Raw genomic sequence first — 20,084 nt, 5'->3', positions numbered from 1 at the left:
TTACATACCCCCTAGCAACTGTAGAAGTATCGTCAGAATGAGAATCACTGATCTATTAACAATAAATTCAGCTTGTAAAAGTGTCAAATAGAAGCCAAATATAAAGCTCAGAATGACCGGATCAAATACACGGAGGACACAACCTCAGCATCCTCAATCGTGGCTCCACAGCATATCAAAGGAACAAGCTAGTAGGGGTTATGTTGGATGTCTTCCTCAAGGACACTATAATAGGAACAAATGGCAGTTAATCCACTGCTCTCAGTGAGGACAGGACCAGCGATGGGACTGTCTTTGTAACCACTGAGCCACCTCTGCCTCGTAACATTAAGTTTTGCTCAGGAAATAGTGATGGGTCAGCAAGGCAGGTTACCCTCACTGCCATATCCCTCATTATGCCTGGCAGGATCCGAGTCCCACGGCATTACTAGCTGTCATTATATTTTAATCACAAGAATGAGTAACACACATTCTTACACAAGCTCACACACAAAGCCAAAGGCACACATGGACCTAAAATGCACATCCAGACAGGCAGAGGTAACATTTGTTATAGCTTGCAGCTGTGGTGATGAGGAGAATATGAATAGGCTCTATCCTTCTGACCAAACAGTAATGTGATTGCTTTATTCTCTTCATGCCATCATGTCAAAATCTCCTCAGGAAGCAGCCACAGAGCATCTGAAAGCAAACATGTATGTGTGCATATTATCTGTCAGACTTACGGTAGATCTCCAACACAACAGAGGCCTCCTCGGTGTGACCGCTGGCATCGGCTGCCTGGCAGCGGTAGATACCTGCGTCCTCGACGATGGCATTGTAAATAATGAGCCTGGACCTAGATGTCTCTGTGTGGAGGGCCATTCGCTTGGAGGGCACAATGCGCTCGCCCTGGGGGTTGAACCACTCCAGCCTCACCGGCTCGCCGATAGCTAGAGGCAAGGTCAGAGAGAAAAAGGAGATAAAAACACTGATTAAAACGAGTGCATTCTCTCTCTTTTACTTGTCAAGATCATATCATAACTCATCTTTTGCTTTTCACAATACGTCCAGTACTAAGCATTACACCCACTCACACCTGGGATCTGTGTAGTTCTATGTCTACATTTAAATGCCTCAGGATGTTTATTATGTGTATTTCCTTTACAAGTTGCCACATCTTGACTTCTAACAGCTCTATGCATTTTTCAAATTACGGCAGTAAATTTAACACTTTCCATCCAAAATTTAAAATATTAGATTTCTTATGAATGACATTTTCTTGGCATGTCTGTGCATAAAGTCAGTAAGCCTGGAAAATGCTCATCCCGCAGGCATGGGAAAACACAATGTAGCTGGCTGCTTTGCCTCTTGTCTGAACACTCCCTCATAAAAAAAAAATAAATAAAAATAAGATTGGATACGAATAGTGTTGCCATTAAGTAAATTTACTATTGTGCTGATGTGTTTCTATTAGATTCTACAAGTCAGTATCACTATCACTATATTGCAGAACAGCTAGCCTTGGTGTTCTGACCAGCTCAAGAGTGCCCAACATTGTAGTTGGAACTTGTCAAAGGAACAGACGGTGTGAAATTATATGATTACGACATAATCTTGGATTTACATAGCTAATAAGTCTGTAAAGGAATAGGGGCATATGCAAGCTGTAAATTCCACTCTCATTTCCAGGATTATGCACATATACAAATGCAGACTCTGAAACAAATTGTAGGCCTGATCAAAAGCTCACTGTTATTATGATTAAAACATTGCCCATATGTATGGTATGAAATAAGAACTCATCTGGCCACTGGAAGAGATGATAGGGCCATCTGCAAGCAGCAGGTGTCCTTTGCCTGTAAATTCTGCTTATAAAAGTGTCAGAATGGAGGGCCATTACTTGGTCTTTCAATCAACTAAAGTCCTTGAATCTAGAAGATGGACAGACGCTTGTCCAGTCCCTTGGGGGCAGGCCCTGGGATTTAATTAAGGAAACCAAAGAAACTGAAACTTAAAATACAGGTAATAAAAGTTTGTCTTGTTCAGGAAAATGGCAGTAGCCAGTGGCAACAGATTAACCCCAGAGAGCAGGAGACAGGCAGTTTCAATGCTCTCTTCTCCCTCTGTAACTATCAGCAAGATGCCCTTGAGCAATGCTTTTAACCTCCAGCTGTTGAGCAGTCAGCTGCAAAGAGTAGTGATAGTTCAAGAGCTCCTGGTTACAACTCAGAGGAGATGACTTGAACACGTACACTTATGAACAAAGAAGCTGTTTTGTAGAATTTGTTGGCTTCTGTAACGGTAAATGATGATAAAACAGTTGCTTGATGCTTAAGAAAGACATAAGACTCCAGCTAACAAAACAGCACGCTAACACTGATCATCATCATGATCTTTCCGATGGCCATCAGCATCACTATCACCATCATATCCTTGGCATGCGTGTCTGCTGCTCATTAGCTCCGAGGCCAACGGGTCTGATGAGGCAATCAAACACAAGCATTGCTGTGTTCCCTTCACACGGTTTGCCTTCCCACTGGAGCTCCGTGGCTTCATAAAGTGCCTAACGTTGCCACAGGCATTGGTTTATACCTGTTAGCATTACAACGTTATCACTTCCTGCCATTTTGCCATTGTTGACAGCTAAATATGTTAAAGTCAGTGCGGCTTACATGGTGACAACCTATTTGCTTCACAGATGATATGAGAGGACGGGACTTGTTGTAACGCGTTGCCCTGGTTTTCACGCTCAACCCTGCCTCCCTGTGCGAGTCTTCACAACTGTATGAATAGCTGTCATAAGATCTGCATAAGCTGGCATTATTAGAGATTTTTCTTAAGGCAAAAAAGGATGATAATCAGAATTTTTCTGTGTGTAAAAAAATCTTCTTATTGATCAAACAAGCATGTGGAAACAAAACTTTAAATAAGACCAAGACAAGCAGCCACTACTGGCAGTGGGTGTCATGCCACAATATTCTCTGGAAGGTCTTTATTTTTATTTTCTGAAAAGAGAAAAAAGAGAGCGACAGAAATCAATTCCAGACACACCAAACATTCTTAACCACCCAAATCTGCAGAAGAATTGAGATACTACCATAAAAACACCAGAAGAAGAACTTCAGCAGCAGTGAAATCAATGCACTGCAGAAAAACCTCAAAACAAACATGTTATTTTCCAGACCTTCTGCGCTGGCATATAAGAAAAACAAACAACAGCAATGGGAAAACATTTGTGATATTGAAAATGTCTCAGCAGAGATGCACACTAAAGAAAATATTTTGACTTGGAAATGAACAAAACCACAATGATCCAACCAAAATGGATTTATACAGGACATCTGTGGCTGTTTATCACTTCTTTAGCAGTAAATCTAAGGTCAAAATGCAGGGTAACGTCAGTGTGTAATGATCCCATTGGGTGCATAATTCTAAATCGTTGCTCTATCTCTGCTGTGTTAAATGTGATCAGGCCTACAACTTTGTCTGAGGAACACAGTCCACTTAGATAAGTGCCTGCTGGAGAAGCTGGCTGATGATCACAGGCTCAAAATGGAATGAAAGTGGTAATTTCTTTATGTTTTTTTTTTTTTTTTTTTTAATATTGGCTGATTACATTACAGTGGCTAACACTGTTGCAGCAGTATGGGAGCCTAAAAGAGCCACTGCCGAACGTGGGTGTGAGAGTTTCCAAAAACTGACCCAAATCCTTCACAGAAATCAGTGTATTGTGGCTTTCATTGTGGATATAAGCAATAGAGCAATTATTTAAAGGCAACTATTTGCTGTGTTTTGTAGTTAGCTTGGCCAAATCTCACATATTGTTAGCCTCAAAGCATAACTGGCCAAGTCATATTTTTGGCTAAATTGTGATATCTGTGTAACTTTACACCCCAAACACTGTTTCTTCATTTTGTATAATTGGCTATGACCTGAAATAAATAAATAAATAAATAAATAAATAAGACAAAAGCAATTATGCTATGAGGCTAACGATATTGAACCTTAAAGTGGGTCTAAGATTGACCTTCATTCTACATGCTGTACCAGCTTCACATTAATGACATTAAATACAACATTAAAATTATTATTATAATAATAATAATAATAATAATAATAATAATAATAATAATTATTATTATTATTATTATTGTTGTTGTTGTTGTTGTTATATGTTCCTTCCTGCTGGAGGCCCCCATTGTTTATGATTCTCCATTGCAGTGAGGGAACAATATAAAATGCATCTTTTCGCACAAGGCAGATTATTGACCAGGCCTGCCCCTTGGCACCAAAATGAGCCGAGTGCAAGCCGAAACACTCCCACGTCCCTGCAATAGCTGGCACTAGAGCCATTGTAGTAATTGATTTGGGTCTCCAGGGAAGCAGACAGCAGGGAGAAACAAGAGCGGAGAATTTTAATCGTCAGCTTGTTTATGTGGAGCTTGACAAGATGTCACGATGATCAGTTACATATTTATCTGTGTTGCCGTTCCCATCTCTGTCTACGCTCTGATGTCAAGCCAGTGGATAAACGCAGGCCTGCTGGGATAGGCAATGTCACCCATGTAACACCTGTGACCCTTCCATCGTCTTGTCTGACCTACATGTATCTAAAGAAAAAACACTCGGTAACATAAAAGCTGTACTGAGGCTGCTTTTGTAACTGCCTCTGCTTTCTTTCAGCGGCAAACAGTTGCTCTGGCTGTCTGCCACTTCAGTCACCGGGGAGGTTAAACACACACCTAAACACCGGTTTACTCACTGTTGTATTGGTCACGCTGTGAGCATGGGTGCACTTAACCTGCCTCGAGAGTCATGTGACACAAAAAAAGCCCTGAGTGTTTTATTTTGTTGTTAATTGCTTCAATCAAAAGCTTTAATTGGTGAATTGCGCTTGTTTTCCATAATTAGTCACATTTGTTGGAGGTTTTGCTGACATTTTACTGCTTCTACTTGCTACAATTAAGACATTTTGAACAACATATTCTGACTTACTTAGTGTTTAATTTAGTAACATCCAGTAGAGACACTCAATAAATTAATGAGAAATATAATAAATGCATAAGCTTTCAGGGCAGAACACCTATGGGAGCAAATTATACTTTATTTGCCCTTATCTGCAAGCAACGGGCAGACTGTCCTACCTGCAGTAGTTACAGTTTATATTACAGGAGAAATTTTCATTACTTTTTTTTAGGTTTATTTAGCTTTTTCTTTTTTTTAGTACATTTTTAGTTATTGTAGTTGTACATATGCAATGGTAGATTCATTTTGACTTTAGGAATTGACTATTTGTATTTTTGTTTTAATTTTAGAGAAGCTGAAAAAAACAGAACGCATGACATTATACTGTTGACAATTAACCATCAACAACAAAAAACAAGCTAACTGGCCTGCAATTCTATTTCAGTTTAGTCTCTGTTACTTTGTGGGTATGACTTTTTCACAGGATTTTAGTTTAAGTCTTAGTTTTCATTCACATTAATAACCCTGACCTGCAGTCTAAATTCCAGACTGTGGACAATATACAGCAACAACAAAATCATGAACACATCTGCCCAGGAAGAAATACACTGACGTATAAACAGAATTGTGTGTGCATCTGCTGTCTGTATCTGTTTTGGAGTTTATCCATCTCTTCAGACTGTGCAATGCCATCATTAAAACACCCAATGAGGGAATATTTTTAGTAAGTAGTATGGAGTTCATCCTTTCTGTAGAGTTTGCAGAGATTTTGGAGAATCTGTGCCAGGAGGTATTAAAAGCAAGCCTGGAGATTTGTATCGGCTCAACACTGTACCTTTTTCCCTTTAATGTGTCCCCTCTGTGCATGTTGTTGGTATTAATTAGGAGTATAAAACTGGGTTATAATGAATTCCCAAAGCAAAACCATTACACGTAAACATAGTCACGATTTAATTTACCTGTACATCATGAATAGAACTACTTTATAAAGTATGTGCTGCACATAAAAATAATGAAATTGTGAAGGCCATATGATCTCATATGAAGATGTTGTAGCTACTTTCACTGCTGCAGGATTTCTTACTACATGCATTTATCGGTTGACCTTTCCCACAGCTATAACAAAGAAGCTCACTCAAGGTTCAAGCTGAAACGAGCTCATATTCAGATCCCCTCTCTCACAGGCTACTTAGACTTGAGTGTTTTCTAAAAACTATCTCCACAGTTGCCCCCTCCCTCCTGTCACACTCAGTTCCACTGTTTTTCTCTGTGCCTCCTGCTCACAGTTTTCCTTTTACCTTCCTGACCCCCCTATGCCTTCAGTTTTTTTTTTTGTCTCCTACCATACCATGGCCTTGATTCATATCCTGACTGCAAGACATCTTTCTAGAGCATTGCTGTGAAGTTACTCTGTAGTAAGAGGTGACAAATAAAAGCCTTTTCTGCTCACAGAATGTAACTTACACAGTCTTGGAAAGTGACAATCTATGTATAGGAGGTGTATTGTTCATTTATAAAACCTGATGGAGGCTTCACATTTAGAGAGAACAAACTGACATGCGTTCAATCACACGCCTACGTTCTTTTGTTTACAGAGGGATGGTCAGCTTATCGTACTGCAAAATAATAATGACGCTAATGAAAACTGGCATTTGACCTTATTTTAACCTAAAGCAGCCTGTTTGAACAATTTGGATGTGTCAATGTTGTGCTATCCCAGAGAAAATTAGGTGTTCTATTATCTTCTCTGTGCTACCAATTCTTTCTGGCAAACTTTTGAAACAAGAAAGATTTGTATTGAACAAGCAAATTGATTTCACTCAGCTTCATTTTTTACAACACATTCACCTCTCTGTTCTGCTTTTCCTCACAAACAGCTAAAACCAGTGAATCAACATACAAAATAATCGCTGTGTGTGCCTTCTCGAGCTGTCTTTTTTGTAAATCCATATTCATGTTGGCTTGATTCGATACAATGGAACTAAACAGCTTAAAGACATAGAGTCGCTTTTAAGAACTCGTCTTTTCCTGCATGTTTCACCTGTTTTTTTTTTGCTTCTGACTGCTCTGCCCTGCTTTTCAGCCCACTCCAGCTGGCAGGACTGAGAAAAAAGCATGTGAATATGGTAAAAAATGAGGCTGAGTGCGACTGCCCGTGGCGGAAAGAGGGCGAACGAAAGTGACACAAACACTCCCTCCCACGCTTTCTGACACTGCGTGGTGGCTACTTATCTCCCACCTCCAACACTCTTTTACCTCAAAGCCCTTTTCCATCCTTCTCACTTCTGCCATCTGAGCGTTTTGTCTACTTGTGCCTTTATTCTTTCCACCTTCATTCTGTCCTCCTGAGCGTGTGCAAGACCCCCACACCCCCCTCGTGCTCCTCCCAGTGTGCGTGTACTCCCTTGGCTGTTAGCAGCGTGCTGAGTGGGTTTGGCAGTGGAGAAGAGGCAGCCAGCAGGAGGCGGGTCTGGTGGCTGCCAGAGTGTGTTGCCGCCCCACCGAGCCACTGGAACCAGCGTCAGGTCCTCTGTAAGTGGCTGAGTGTTGATTCACAGAGGACACCCAGGGGGAGGAGGAATGAGAGGCGGCACGAGTATCCCACTGTGTGAATCCAGTCACCATGGGGTCAATGAGTCACTCACCATATGGACAGAATGCGGCTGTCTTGTGTTCATCGTCACACAAAGAACAGTCTTCACAAAGGCCAATGTAAAACCTCCTGCAGCGAACCACACACACACACACACACACACACACACACACACACACACACGCACACACGCACATACACACTTCGGTATAAAAAAAACACATTTTTACCTGTGCAGATGAAGAACTTGGACTCTCCAACACTTAACTCCACTTTGTTTAGGGATATGGACACCTGTAGTGCAGCTGTAACACAGAAGAAAAGAAAGAAAGGGGAACAGAAGAAAGGAAAAGAGTGGAATAGAGAATGACAGGAAGAAAGGAAAAATTGATTAGCTGCTGGAGTTGCAAAATGATTTTGAGCACTTGCTGCTTAGATAGACATAATAATACAAAATTACATTCAAAAAGCATCAGCTTCTTTAGGATTCTGACACATTTCCTTCTTTGTGCTACATTTTTTATATTATTCCTGTTCCTATTGTGTGTCACCATTTACCTCCCTCATTCTGAAGGCACTGTGCAACTGACATGCAAATATTACTCTTTACATAAAAAGGCCTCAATTGTTGCTGTTGCTGAGAATATTTTCCATCCAAAACTTAAGCTGCCTTCAAAGTTATTGTTCAGCAGAACAACTGAGCATGATACCTTCTATTAGGCACACGGCTGTTTGTGACAAGCTTGTCAGTCACTTACACAATGGATGGCGTTCTTTCAGTGCAAGGTAATGTTATTTCAGTTATCATTCTACAATGCTGCACACACTGAACAACACAGAGATGGCACCTTAAAATGCAGAGTAATGATAGAGATCAGGAAGTAACTCAATAGTGTCCTTTTGTGACAGAAATTTGTCATATGAAGCTCTTACTTCCTCAACAACAAATTGAGAGCACACGACACTAGTCCAAAATATATGCTGGGGATACATCCATTCACCTAATGGCATATAAAAACGTCCTGCTGCCACACAATTGGCAGTGTCAAGTCACAGTCTGAGCAGTTTGTCTGTGCTATTTTAACCAGCATAATAGGCGCTCTGGTGGAAGTTTTGTAAGGCCGAAGTGAGAGGTAGTTATCTGAATAGAGAATGAGGCCCGATCTTGGCTGACAGGAATTTGACAAATGAGAGACAGAGAGACAGAAGAGCAGGAGCAAAGTTGTAGCCAAAAGGGTCTAGATGAAGACAAGGAGTGTGTGTGATCTTCACAGCAAGGTGGAGCTGTGAATATGCCTGCAATGTGATGACTAATGATTGGCAACTCAGCAGGGAGTGGGTCATTTTTAGGCCAAAGTATCTCGACACAGCGGTAGTCTAGCCACAGCACAGAGTGAGGTGAGGTATTTCATAAGCCTGTCATATCTGAGGTCCTTAAGAACAACAAGTCTAGTCAGGATCAAACTAATAAAACACACACACACAGACACACAAGCTGAATAATACTCAGATGGATGTTAATTCTCGGTACAACACTGGAAATGTAACAACCGAGCTCAGAGAGCCTGTCAATAATTGAGGAAATGATGAAATGATTATCTGCTCCATCTCAGGGGAAGATGGCTGCAGCCAGCAGCAGCAGCAGCAGCAGCAGCGTCACACTCTACGGTACTTAACAGAGGAAGCCATCTGCTATGAACAGAGGCAGCCTATAGATGGCAGTAGAGGGGCACTGTCACTTTAACCTGAGGAGGCTATATAATGATTGTAAGGAGATAGTTTCTCACCTGTCTTTACTTAAATACTTAACATTTAACACACAATTAGAGTCTCTTTGTCACATAAATACATATTCAGACATCCAAATCTATAAAAATGATGTAATCATGAAGAACATATTGCAATACATCTGAAATGGAAATCATCACACATGTATGTGAGTATGTGTGACACGTAATGCACATATGTACTTAACACATTTGCAAAATCAAAGGCATATGCTACAATAGACACATTTTCCTCATTTTTATAGGCTTAATTTACAGGAGATAAATGCAGCTGTACACCTTCACTTTAAGTTTAAGGTTCAATACATAAGATTCATGCAGGTTTGTACTGTACGGATGTATGGTTTTTATGTTGGAAACTATATTGTGCTAGGAGCCACCCATTTGTTGATATTAAATAACTCAGATGTAAGAAAACAGTGGCTAGTGTTGCACACTGTTAAATACCTTAGAGCAGAGCAGAAGAGGGGCGATGAAAAACTGAGAGTGAACATGAGGATATTTAAGGGAAAAAAATGGCTGAGCCCTCAACAAAGAAGTCAGAGTACAGACTGTTATCATGGATGTGAGCTAGATGTCAACAAATACTCAGCAACCGCAGACAATGCATTGTGTTATTACAAATCAAATACCCTCTAAAACCAAAAAATGCTGGGAGGTTGCCAGTTCTGCTGCAGAGCCCAAGGAAGCTAAGAACTCGTCAGAACATATGTTATAGCTTCACCTGCAACTTGTACAAGAGGAAAAAAATCATACTGACTGTCATGGCAGACTGGACACTACAGTAGTCACTTTTCCATTGACCCTCAAATTGCCCAAATATAACTTGCACATAAAAACTGACCTAATGGAAAAACGACAACTTAAACAACAAACTCTCATTTTTGGATGAAAAGCTTTGGTGCTGGCAAGAGGTGGTTTTTCAGGCATAGTGCAATTGGTATATCAAGCAAAACTGCAATGGAAAGACCTTTTTCCACAACTAGAGACATGTGAATAAAAAAACAGATCTTACAACAAGCGAAGAAGAAGAGTTTTAAAAGAAACATGCCACAGTATGTGTGGGCACACCAGGAAACTAAGTAATTTTTGAATTTAGTACGGGATAGAGGTGTAATAAATAATAATAATGAATATATCTTTAAATCAACATGATATTTATGTTTGTCGCCATGCTTATTGCATGACTTCTTGTGTCATCTCACGATAATAAATAAACAAATCATCGCATTTGTGATTCAATGGAAAAACCGACATTACACATTTCTGGGTTTTTTTTACATTTAGTAAATATTGGTAAAGTTTTGCATAGATGTCCATTGGAAAAGCCACTAGTGAGGTTCTGTGCAAGGATAGCAGCTTTACACGCCAACTTTTTCCACTTCCTTCACACACTGTTGATAATTCTGTTCATTTTGTAAGATCTTACATTAAAAATTGTATAAATTATTACAAAATTCACAGCCCAGTCAACAGGAAATAAGACAGCACTAACACAAACTGATCCCCAATGAATAAATTAAACCTTAGCAGAGGAAATGAATGTATGTTCTTTTTTCATCTGTTTACTCTCCTCACATCACTTTGGGTGGTGTTAGACAGCATCATCAAGTGCTACAGAAAATCAAAGGATGACTTCGACTATCCTTAGCTTTGTATTTTTCTAACGAACAGAGCAATAAGGACTGGATATCCTCTCATGGATTGTCAGATGAAGGGCAGAGCTACTGTCCACTCACACGCATTGTTTTAAGTAAATGTAAATGCTGCTCTGAGGTTGATTAATCATGTCTATTTAACCCCGTGCCCCTTCACACTGCCTGCCTCTGACTTAAGGCAGAGTCCAATTGGTGCTTTAAGTAGTTTAACGGTTTTCAATTATTAATTGATCCTGGGCTGTTCATGCTGTATGTGATTGATCATGTAATAAGTTGCTCACAAAAACCCAACAGGCCAAAAGAAAAATGGCCTCAGCTTTTCTGTGCCGCCGAAGTCATCAGTGTGAATCATATAATTAAGTTCAACCTGGAAAAAATAAGCCTTCAGTTGGCATTTTTACGGTGGAATACACAGCAGTCCCCACAGCAAATATACATTGACATTTTAATGAGAATGCTGACTGGATTTGAAATATGACACGGGAGAATTTGTTTATTCAAGACTGTCTCAGCTGGTGGCGACACAAAGAGACATGCTAATTATATCAATTTTCAAGAATGGAATGTTTTCAGCTGCATTCACCTGCTTATTACTGAGCTCGGGTCAATATGTTATGAGCCTGGTAGCAATTATCAGCTCCAATTATTAGCTGCTCTGCGAAGTGTCAGAGACAAGCAAGTACAACAACAAACAAAACCATTGATTGCCATTTGTAATGTGTCTGAGCTTGTCAATATCATACATTACTTGCTGGCTTGCTTAAGGACAATGAGACTTGAATAAATTGAGCCACAAATATGACACATAAATGCAAGATGGTTTTGGGCAAAAAGTTGCTGGTTCTAATCCTCATACTGTTCGTTGTTCTCCCTAGTGTCTTTATCTGAGCTTTTTGCGTCCATTACGGGGCGCAGGTGCTGCACCCGAGCTATTTTGGGCACCACCTAAGACAAATTAATGTGAAATCAATGTGGAGAGCAACTAAATTAACTACATGTCTTTTCCCATATCTAGTGGCTGCAGTTGGCTCCAATTGACTTTTTTTAATCAAGTGTTGTTTTTATTCTTCTTGGGTGTTTATTTATCATCTCCGCTAATGTGACGACCCCTGAGAGCCAGGGTGTCACAGCTAGTTTTTTGGGTTTTTTTTCAAAATGTGTACACAGATATGGTCAGAATAATGGCCCAAAGCGACCTGATACATACTTTTTTTTTTAAAACTCTTTTTATTCAAATTAGAACAATGACAAAATAAAAGAAAAAAAGTCATATACAGTATCCAATGTGATGTCAGAAAAAGAGCCCTACACCTGCACTCACATGTACACACACATATTAAATATATTAACAAAAAAAGAAAAAAAAAAAAAAAGAGGGGAGGGGGAGTCTGCCTACTTACTTAAGTGGTTCAGAAAATGAATGAATGAATGTTCACTTGGACCTTGTGACTGTCCATTCCTATTATCGTAAGATCCAAGAGCACGTTAAGGAAATATCTTCAAATGTGGCATAAATCTTGGATGCCCATATGGTCACTAATTCTAGTTCATGGAGAGACTTCAAATGGAAAATTGTCACAAGATTTTTCAGGACACCGGAGTTAATTTAAAAAATGAACCCTAAGACTGTGGGGCTCACTTAGGGAACCAGACCCACATACTATGGACGTGTCCTAAGATTACACCTTTCTGGGATGATATATTTGTCACAGTTTTCAACCAAACATTTTTTAAAGAATTGAAGTTTGCTATTTTAAGTGTAACCCCAGAAAGTTTAGAGGGAAATAACCAAAAATACATTTTGCAAATTTTACTGACAGCCATTAAATGCATCACTATCAAGTGGTTGAAACCTGAACCTTGCACATGTAACATTTGGATTGAGAAAGTGAGGGAAATATATCAGATGGAGCAAATTACTTGTGTATTTAGAATTCAGGGAGAGATATTTACGAAAAGATGGAGTCCCATGATTAACCTTTCAATGCATTAAGCATTCAGAAGAGGTCATTTTCTTTTTTTTTTCTTTTCTTTTTTTTTTTGGGAGTGGAGGGTCTCTTTATAGTGTCATTTATGTTTCATTTGTGACTAATTGTAATCAATATCTACTGCATATATCCATATTTCTTCCATATATGCCATGTAGGGGATGTTTGATTAGATATGGTTTTGTATGTAAAATGCCTTGTATATTTGTATGAGTAAAACTAAATAAAAATTAACTTAAATAAATAAATAATCTGGCATAAATTCATACTCCCTGATTAGAAACTTTGGCACAAACTGTTGGCTGTTAGTAAATAACAGAACTTCAGGGACAGATTACAATGCAGATACATATTGATGCTTGTGATTAAACTTATTCTTGTCCATGAACAGTACATCTAAATTTTGAAAACTAAAAAACAGCAGAGTCCTCTCCTTACAAACTTCAAAATTACTTGATAAATTACTTGTCCTTGCCCTCAAACAAACAATTTAGCAGCACAATCAACACATTGACTCAGCATGTGATGTTTTGATTTTTTGGCTGCACAAGTACTTCCAGTCTTTTGCACTTGAAAACCTTGCATTTAATTGCACATTTCTATGAAAGAACCTCAAACTAGTTTAATTTTGTGAAATTCCATTGACTTCCTGTGACACCAAAACTATATCAAATATCACCAAATTGTCTTGCACTTATTAAACAGAAAATCTGACAATAAGAGCATCTTTTCTGTGTAAAAATCAGAGCAAAACTGTGGCGCTGAAAGATCATAATAAACCTAAAAGAAGGATATTGAAAAGTGAACTCTGTCTTAAAAGAAGGAAAACAATTTGGTTCCTCCAGTGCAAACCATCATTTCATCTTGTTACTGGTTAAACGTTGCCCAATATTAGTTATCTTCTACAAAGTTACACATGTTCTAATGAGACAGGAATACCTCTCAATTTCCGCGACAAGATTCCTTTTCTTGAAAAGAATAAAATCAGTTTCTTTTACTTCCTTGAAAAGCCTATTTTGCTGTGTAAGGTTAGCGGTGAAGTACATGCTGACAGACTTAGCCTGGTGACATGATTCTCTGACTTCTGGACCTGGTGCAAATGTGTGTGCAAACTTGCCAGCAGCTAAGTCAGTGTGACTAAATCTCAAGCAGACTACGGCAGGCTAAACGCATCGCTGCATTTAGCGGCGGGATGAATCCAATGTTTGACTGACAGAGTGGAGAGTGTCCAATCAGCTGGGATGTGATTCTGTAATCCTGTAGTCTATAAAAAGCCCCATTAAAGCCATGGGCAATAACATGCACTGCACACAACCTGTCATTGTGTGTTTGCTTGTTACATGTGTTTTGTCCATTTTTGAGCGTGGGTGTGTGTGTGCACTGTATGCCTTTACATGTACGTGGGAGGTTGTGTGTGCTTGTCTGGGTGTAAATGTATTAAATGCACAGAGCAGATAGGCCCTGAGGCAAAAAATGCTCTGCTTTAATTGTCTGTGATTTTGCGGAGGAGTCAGAGGGAATTCTTCTCTTGAACTACAGAGACAGACTGAGAGAGACTCAAAGACAGGAAGTAAAGCAGTGGATAGAGCCAGAGCAAGAGAACGAAGGAGATAAAACACTAATTACTGTGTTTTTTTATTCAAAGAGGCAGTGTGTCTAATGCATTTTTTCAAAGGAATTATCAGACAAAAAGATTTCCAAGAAGGAATTAGCTACAAATGGTCAGCATTCTTCAAAGCAGGAGTGTCTCTGAAATGAGCAGAGGTATGGGGGTGTAGTGCACATGTCAGTGTTTAGTGCCAGTGTTCCTTTTAATCACACCCTGGGTGGTATTTTCACATTACAATGTGCTCACCAATTAAAAATATAATTGGTTCAAAAATTTAAAATTCCATTTATCCTAAATGATCAACACCTTGCATTTATGTTTTTCTAATCAAACTGACATTTTTCATGTGAGCAGGTTGTGACTCTTCTTACTGATTTTCCAACATTCATGTACTTAGACGTGATGTGACAACATCAGCTCATATAATCCAAAATAATATGTTGCTGTTAAATGTTGCTGCAAACAGAGGGTATGTTTAGTATTATTATAATTATGTTTGAATAATGTGCAACTGTTATGGATATGGTACAAAAATCCACAATTTTGCATATAAACTTCTGATTAAGTTTAGGAAAAACTATTTATTTTAGTGAAATTTAGTGAAGTTTAGGTAATGACAGCAAATTTTCATAAATTTGGTAAGAAAAAGTGAATTCATATGTGTTTCCATCCACTAGTCTTACTTGAGTATTAAGAGCTGGTTGTCCGTACTCACCATTTATCATGCATATTAGATGTAATATTTAATAAAATGACAGATTACTTGAGCAGTCGATTGAGGAGCTCATAAAACTAAGCACTAACAAAGCCAATATTGTTTTGCTTTCTTTCAAAGCTTTTTCTAAATGCTTTGTTTGACCTTGTTGCAGCTCCTCATTCATGGTATTGTAATGCTCATTTCCATCTATAATTACATTCCAGTTTGTTTCTTGTATAAATTTAATGAATACTCTCCTTATAGGCTTGCTAAACCTCACTTTGCGAAATCTGTTTCCATCGCACTTATTTGTGCTAATTAATGCCGCCACCTTTGCACTTGGTTTTTTTTTTTTTTTTTTTGTGTAATTATTTGATCCACTAGGCCTAAAACAAAAACATGGTGGTATTGTTGGCATAATTTAAACTCACACAATGTGTGCCTCATCTGCCTACAGCCAATACAAGTACCTTGACAAAACTGTGTAAATGATTTGCATAAACATGATGAAAACCACCTTTGTGTAATGGAACTTTCTGAATTATTTTAATTCTGAACTGGATTAGACAAAATAAGGCTCCGTGCCCTGCCCTATGTTAGCCAAAATGTTTGGGAACAGTATAAGGAAGAACTTCACAGTCATACAGTCCAAAATCAATGGATAACAAAGAAACAAGTGAAACCATGTTTTCTCTTCTGTAGAAAAAGGCAAACTCTTTGTAAATCACTCACACAACCAGTCTGGACCACTTGTAACTTTCATTTGTGCCATTTGTGCAAAGTTCACGAAAAATGTTAAATGCCATAAAGTGTGTCTCACATCTTGGCAGACTTTTTCTCTCGGTATCTTTTCATAACACTCACCACTGCTGCCAGGGCTGACATCTAACTGTAACAACTTTAATAATACTGTCATCCACAGAAGACTGATGTTCTAAATGAAGTTGGTAGGTCTTTGGCCAGAAAACAAAACAATGTGAGATTATAACAAAACATATGTGCAGTTGCAATTTCTTGCAGACACGGTTGATATTAGAGCCTAAATGTATTCAGTCAAAGCAGAAAAACCATCAAGAGTGATAAAAACACACTATTATATAAGTATATACAATATAAATTATAATAAAGAGATTCTTTTTGGGTAATGGCTTGGCTGGAACAGTGAGGTTTTCCTGTGGTTTAGTTGTAATATTTGTAAGAACTGGAGAACCAGCGGACATGTTTACTAATGCACATGTTAATGATCTGTCCTCAAATACTAATTTCTAACTCCTGGCAAAAACATTTGGTGAAATAACATAATTCCACTAGATATGTGCTCATAATAAATGTTGTTTTTATGAGCAAAGGTGAGATGAAATGTAGCTGCCTTATGGAGGAATGTCAGATCAATGAAACTCTGCCTGCTTTGAACTCAACCCCCTGGATAAGTAAATCAACTAAGTATGGTATGTGGTCAGCTCATTAAAAGCCACAATCGTGCACCACAGCCATGACGACTGCTGGAGCATCATCCTGGATCCCTTTCGTCCTTCAGTGTTTAAAGTCATCTGTTAGTCATCGAATACAATCTAATCTGGGAGCAAAGAATACAATTAGTTATCTAAAGGGCTGTATTAGACGCATGCTAAATTTCATCGATCTGGCATCCATCCCTCTTAGTCGAGATATGAACTTTTCACCTCGTATAGGAGGAAGCTAAAATGAGACATGTGATCAGCCATCTCTAATGATGTTTCCTTTTCACTTCACAAAATAAATTAGATGCTTCATGCAGCAACATGAAACCTTTTAAATGTCTTCCACTGCAGTCACAGATTGACATTTGTCATTTGATAATAAAACTTAATCCCTTGACGCCTCCCTGAGGTAATATTGGTCCGTATGTGGAACCTGAAATAAAATGAATTCGACACCTATGTTACAAATTAAAAGCTCCAGTTCTGTTTGTTTGGATAATAATAGTTACAGGGCACTGAAAATAATGTGGCATCAATAAAATAATGTCCATGCCTGAGACCAGAAAAAGTGTTTTTTCACCTTTATTGCCTGTTGTCACAAATATGAAACATACCTGAAATTCAATCTATTTTATGTGCAATAGTCAAATTAACAATCTCCACTTAATTTAGCATCTGCTTGAAAGCAAAAATATATACTTGTATGTACATTTGGGTGTAAGGAGTTAAAGTGTCTGACTTGACGTCGTATAGAAGGGTGCTTCAAATTAGCTCTTGTCAGCTCTGCCTATGGATTTACTTGAAGTTGTTTTGTGATCTGTCAAAGCATCCCTGTATGTCTGCCAATTTGGATCCCTGTGTCCTATTTATCTCATTGCAGGCTTTGATGTTGAGAGGAGAGGAGAGGAGAGGAGAGGAGAGGAGAGGAGAGGAGAGGAGAGGAGAGGAGAGGAGAGGAGAGGAGAGGAGAGGAGAGGAGAGGAGAGGAGAGGAGAGGAGAGGAGGAAAATAAGAAAAGATGGAATAAAAACAAGGAGAGGAGAAATGAGGAGTGGACTAACAAGGATAAATAAGGAGACGAAAGTAGAAGCAAGGGCAAGAGAAGTGAGGAGAAGAAGAAGGAAAAGGACAAGAGAGGAGAAATGAGGAGAGGAGTGAAGACAAGGACAGGGCATGAGAGGAGAAATGAGGAGAAGAGCAGAGAAGAGTAGAGGAGAGGACTCAGTGGACCGTATCCAATTGTGCCGACATACAGTATCAGGCCATGTGTACAGTCTCATGCACAAACCCACAGCTACCTATTATCTTCCCACTTTCCTGCACACCTTCTCTGTATCTGCTTTTCTGCTCACCAACTGCTTCCTTAAGCCTCTTACGTAGAGGACATCTCTCTATGAATATCCCAAAACTAGCAGCTCCTGTCATGCACACACACTTCCACAGCCACATGCAAATACACAGCTGCTTGTTTTGCACTAATGTAAAGTACTTTGCTAATTACTAAGAAAATGAACTCAATCATAGCTACCAGCTGGCTAGAAACACAACCACTTTTATCCGTTCATACTGTACAGATTATGCTCTGATATGAGCATTTGTGTCATTTATCATAGTTATATTGTACTATGTAAAAACGTGTACTTACAGGACAATGCAAACACCAGGTCGTAAGTTTAGTTGGACTCTACTCGGTTTTAATTTAATACCTAAATTATGCTAAATACTAAAATCCTTTTTGACATGGATATGAAGTGTAACTGGTTGGCGGAGACACACAACTGCAAGGCAGTAATTTGGCATTTGTAGCTCATCAGATCAGCTGATTGTACAAATTATGCAGTCAGCCCTCAGGTCACAGAGTAAATTAATTGAAAGAGCCTGAGGGAAAAGCACAATTTTGACAAGACATAACTGCACAAAAGTTCATCGAAGTCCTCTCCAAGGTGTCTAAAATGTTTGTCTGAGGATGACTTTGAGCGGGAGAATATGATGTATGCAATGACCTACTGTATGTAAATTATTAAATGACCCTTGCACAAAGCGCTATGAACCCTTTTAGGATATCCTGCTTGACCAGCACCTACTGCCAAAAGAGACTGTTAAAGCGAGTAACCTAATGGCCCATAGTTGCCATGCATTTGATCTTGCAGGACACCCAGCAGATAGTTATTCTTTACGTCCACTTTGTTCATTAATGAATATCTTGTGCCTTGCGGACCTGAAGTCCTCTTGAGAACAGTTATGCAGATTTTAACACAACAGAAAATACTTGAGTTGTGATCAGGGTTATCATACGTTGCTTTTCCATTGGACATATGAGCGACACTTTACTGCTAATTACTAAATGTTTAAAAAACAGACATGTGTAATGTCATTTTTTTCCATTAAATCACAAATGCAATGACTTGTTTATTTATTATCACAGGATGACATGAGAAGTCATTCCATAAACATGGCAACGAACGTAAATATCGTGCAGATTTACAGATGTCTTTATTATTTTATATTACCCCTCTATCCCGCACTAAATTAAAAAACTATTCAGTTTCCTGGCATACCGCACCATGTTTCTTTTACAACTCTAGTTCACTTGTTGAAACATCCATCAATATCTGTTTTTTTTCAATTTTTTTATTCATGTGACTCTAGCTGCGGAAAAAGGTCTTTCCATTGCAGTTTTGCGTGATATACCATTTGCGCTACGCCCAAAAAAAACACACCTCTTGCCAGCGAAAAAACGTTTAATTGAAAAATTACAGTTTTGGCAAAATTGTCGTTTTTCCATTAGGTAAATTTTTAAGCACAAGTTATATTCGCACATTTTGAGGGTCAATGGAAAAGCGACTACAGTTAATGAAAACTAAGACTAAAACTAAACTCAAATCAAACGTAGTGCTGTCAAACATTTAAAATTGTTACTCAGATTAATTACTGGGTTGCTGTGGATTAATTTAGATTAATCACAATTAAATATCATTCTTTTTTAATCTATATTAATCGCATTACATTTTGCATGAACAAACCGACTTAAGAAAGAAGGGAATATATATGCACTTAACATGTTTGTCGCAAGATGGGTGACACATTAGCCAAAGTGCTTGCAGAATCTTTGACTACCATATATTTCGTGTTAATGTGGTATTTTAAGATGGAAGTGCTGCGGTGAATAGAAAACTTCTTCCTGCAGAGTGTGTATAATATTTTATGTCGGTCAACTGTTCCATCTTGGGGTTTTTTGTTCTCATATTTCCATCCAGAGGGCTAACGTGCTGCTTCGCATCTTCCATCTTTATGGGCTGGTTCTGCTGCCTGTCACTACCGGATCAACTGCCCATCTGCGCATGT

The 20,084-nt window shown here is 38.7% G+C and overlaps 1 protein-coding gene across 1 annotated transcript in view; it reads right to left on the bottom strand.

The window, feature by feature from the left end:
• The window catches only part of LOC115435660 (neural cell adhesion molecule 2-like), a 410,900-nt gene that overhangs the window by 140,901 nt on the left and 249,915 nt on the right, over window positions 1-20,084 (bottom strand). Inside the window, 2 exon segments of the mRNA XM_030158227.1 lie at window positions 726-932; window positions 7,771-7,845. Of these exon segments, the coding sequence (XP_030014087.1) occupies window positions 726-932; window positions 7,771-7,845 (282 nt within the window).

Source organism: Sphaeramia orbicularis, chromosome 2 (genome assembly GCF_902148855.1).
Source record: "Sphaeramia orbicularis chromosome 2, fSphaOr1.1, whole genome shotgun sequence".
Lineage (NCBI taxonomy): Eukaryota > Metazoa > Chordata > Actinopteri > Kurtiformes > Apogonidae > Sphaeramia > Sphaeramia orbicularis.
Note: the sequence above shows the minus strand (reverse complement) of the source record. Positions and strands in the feature narration are given on the sequence as shown.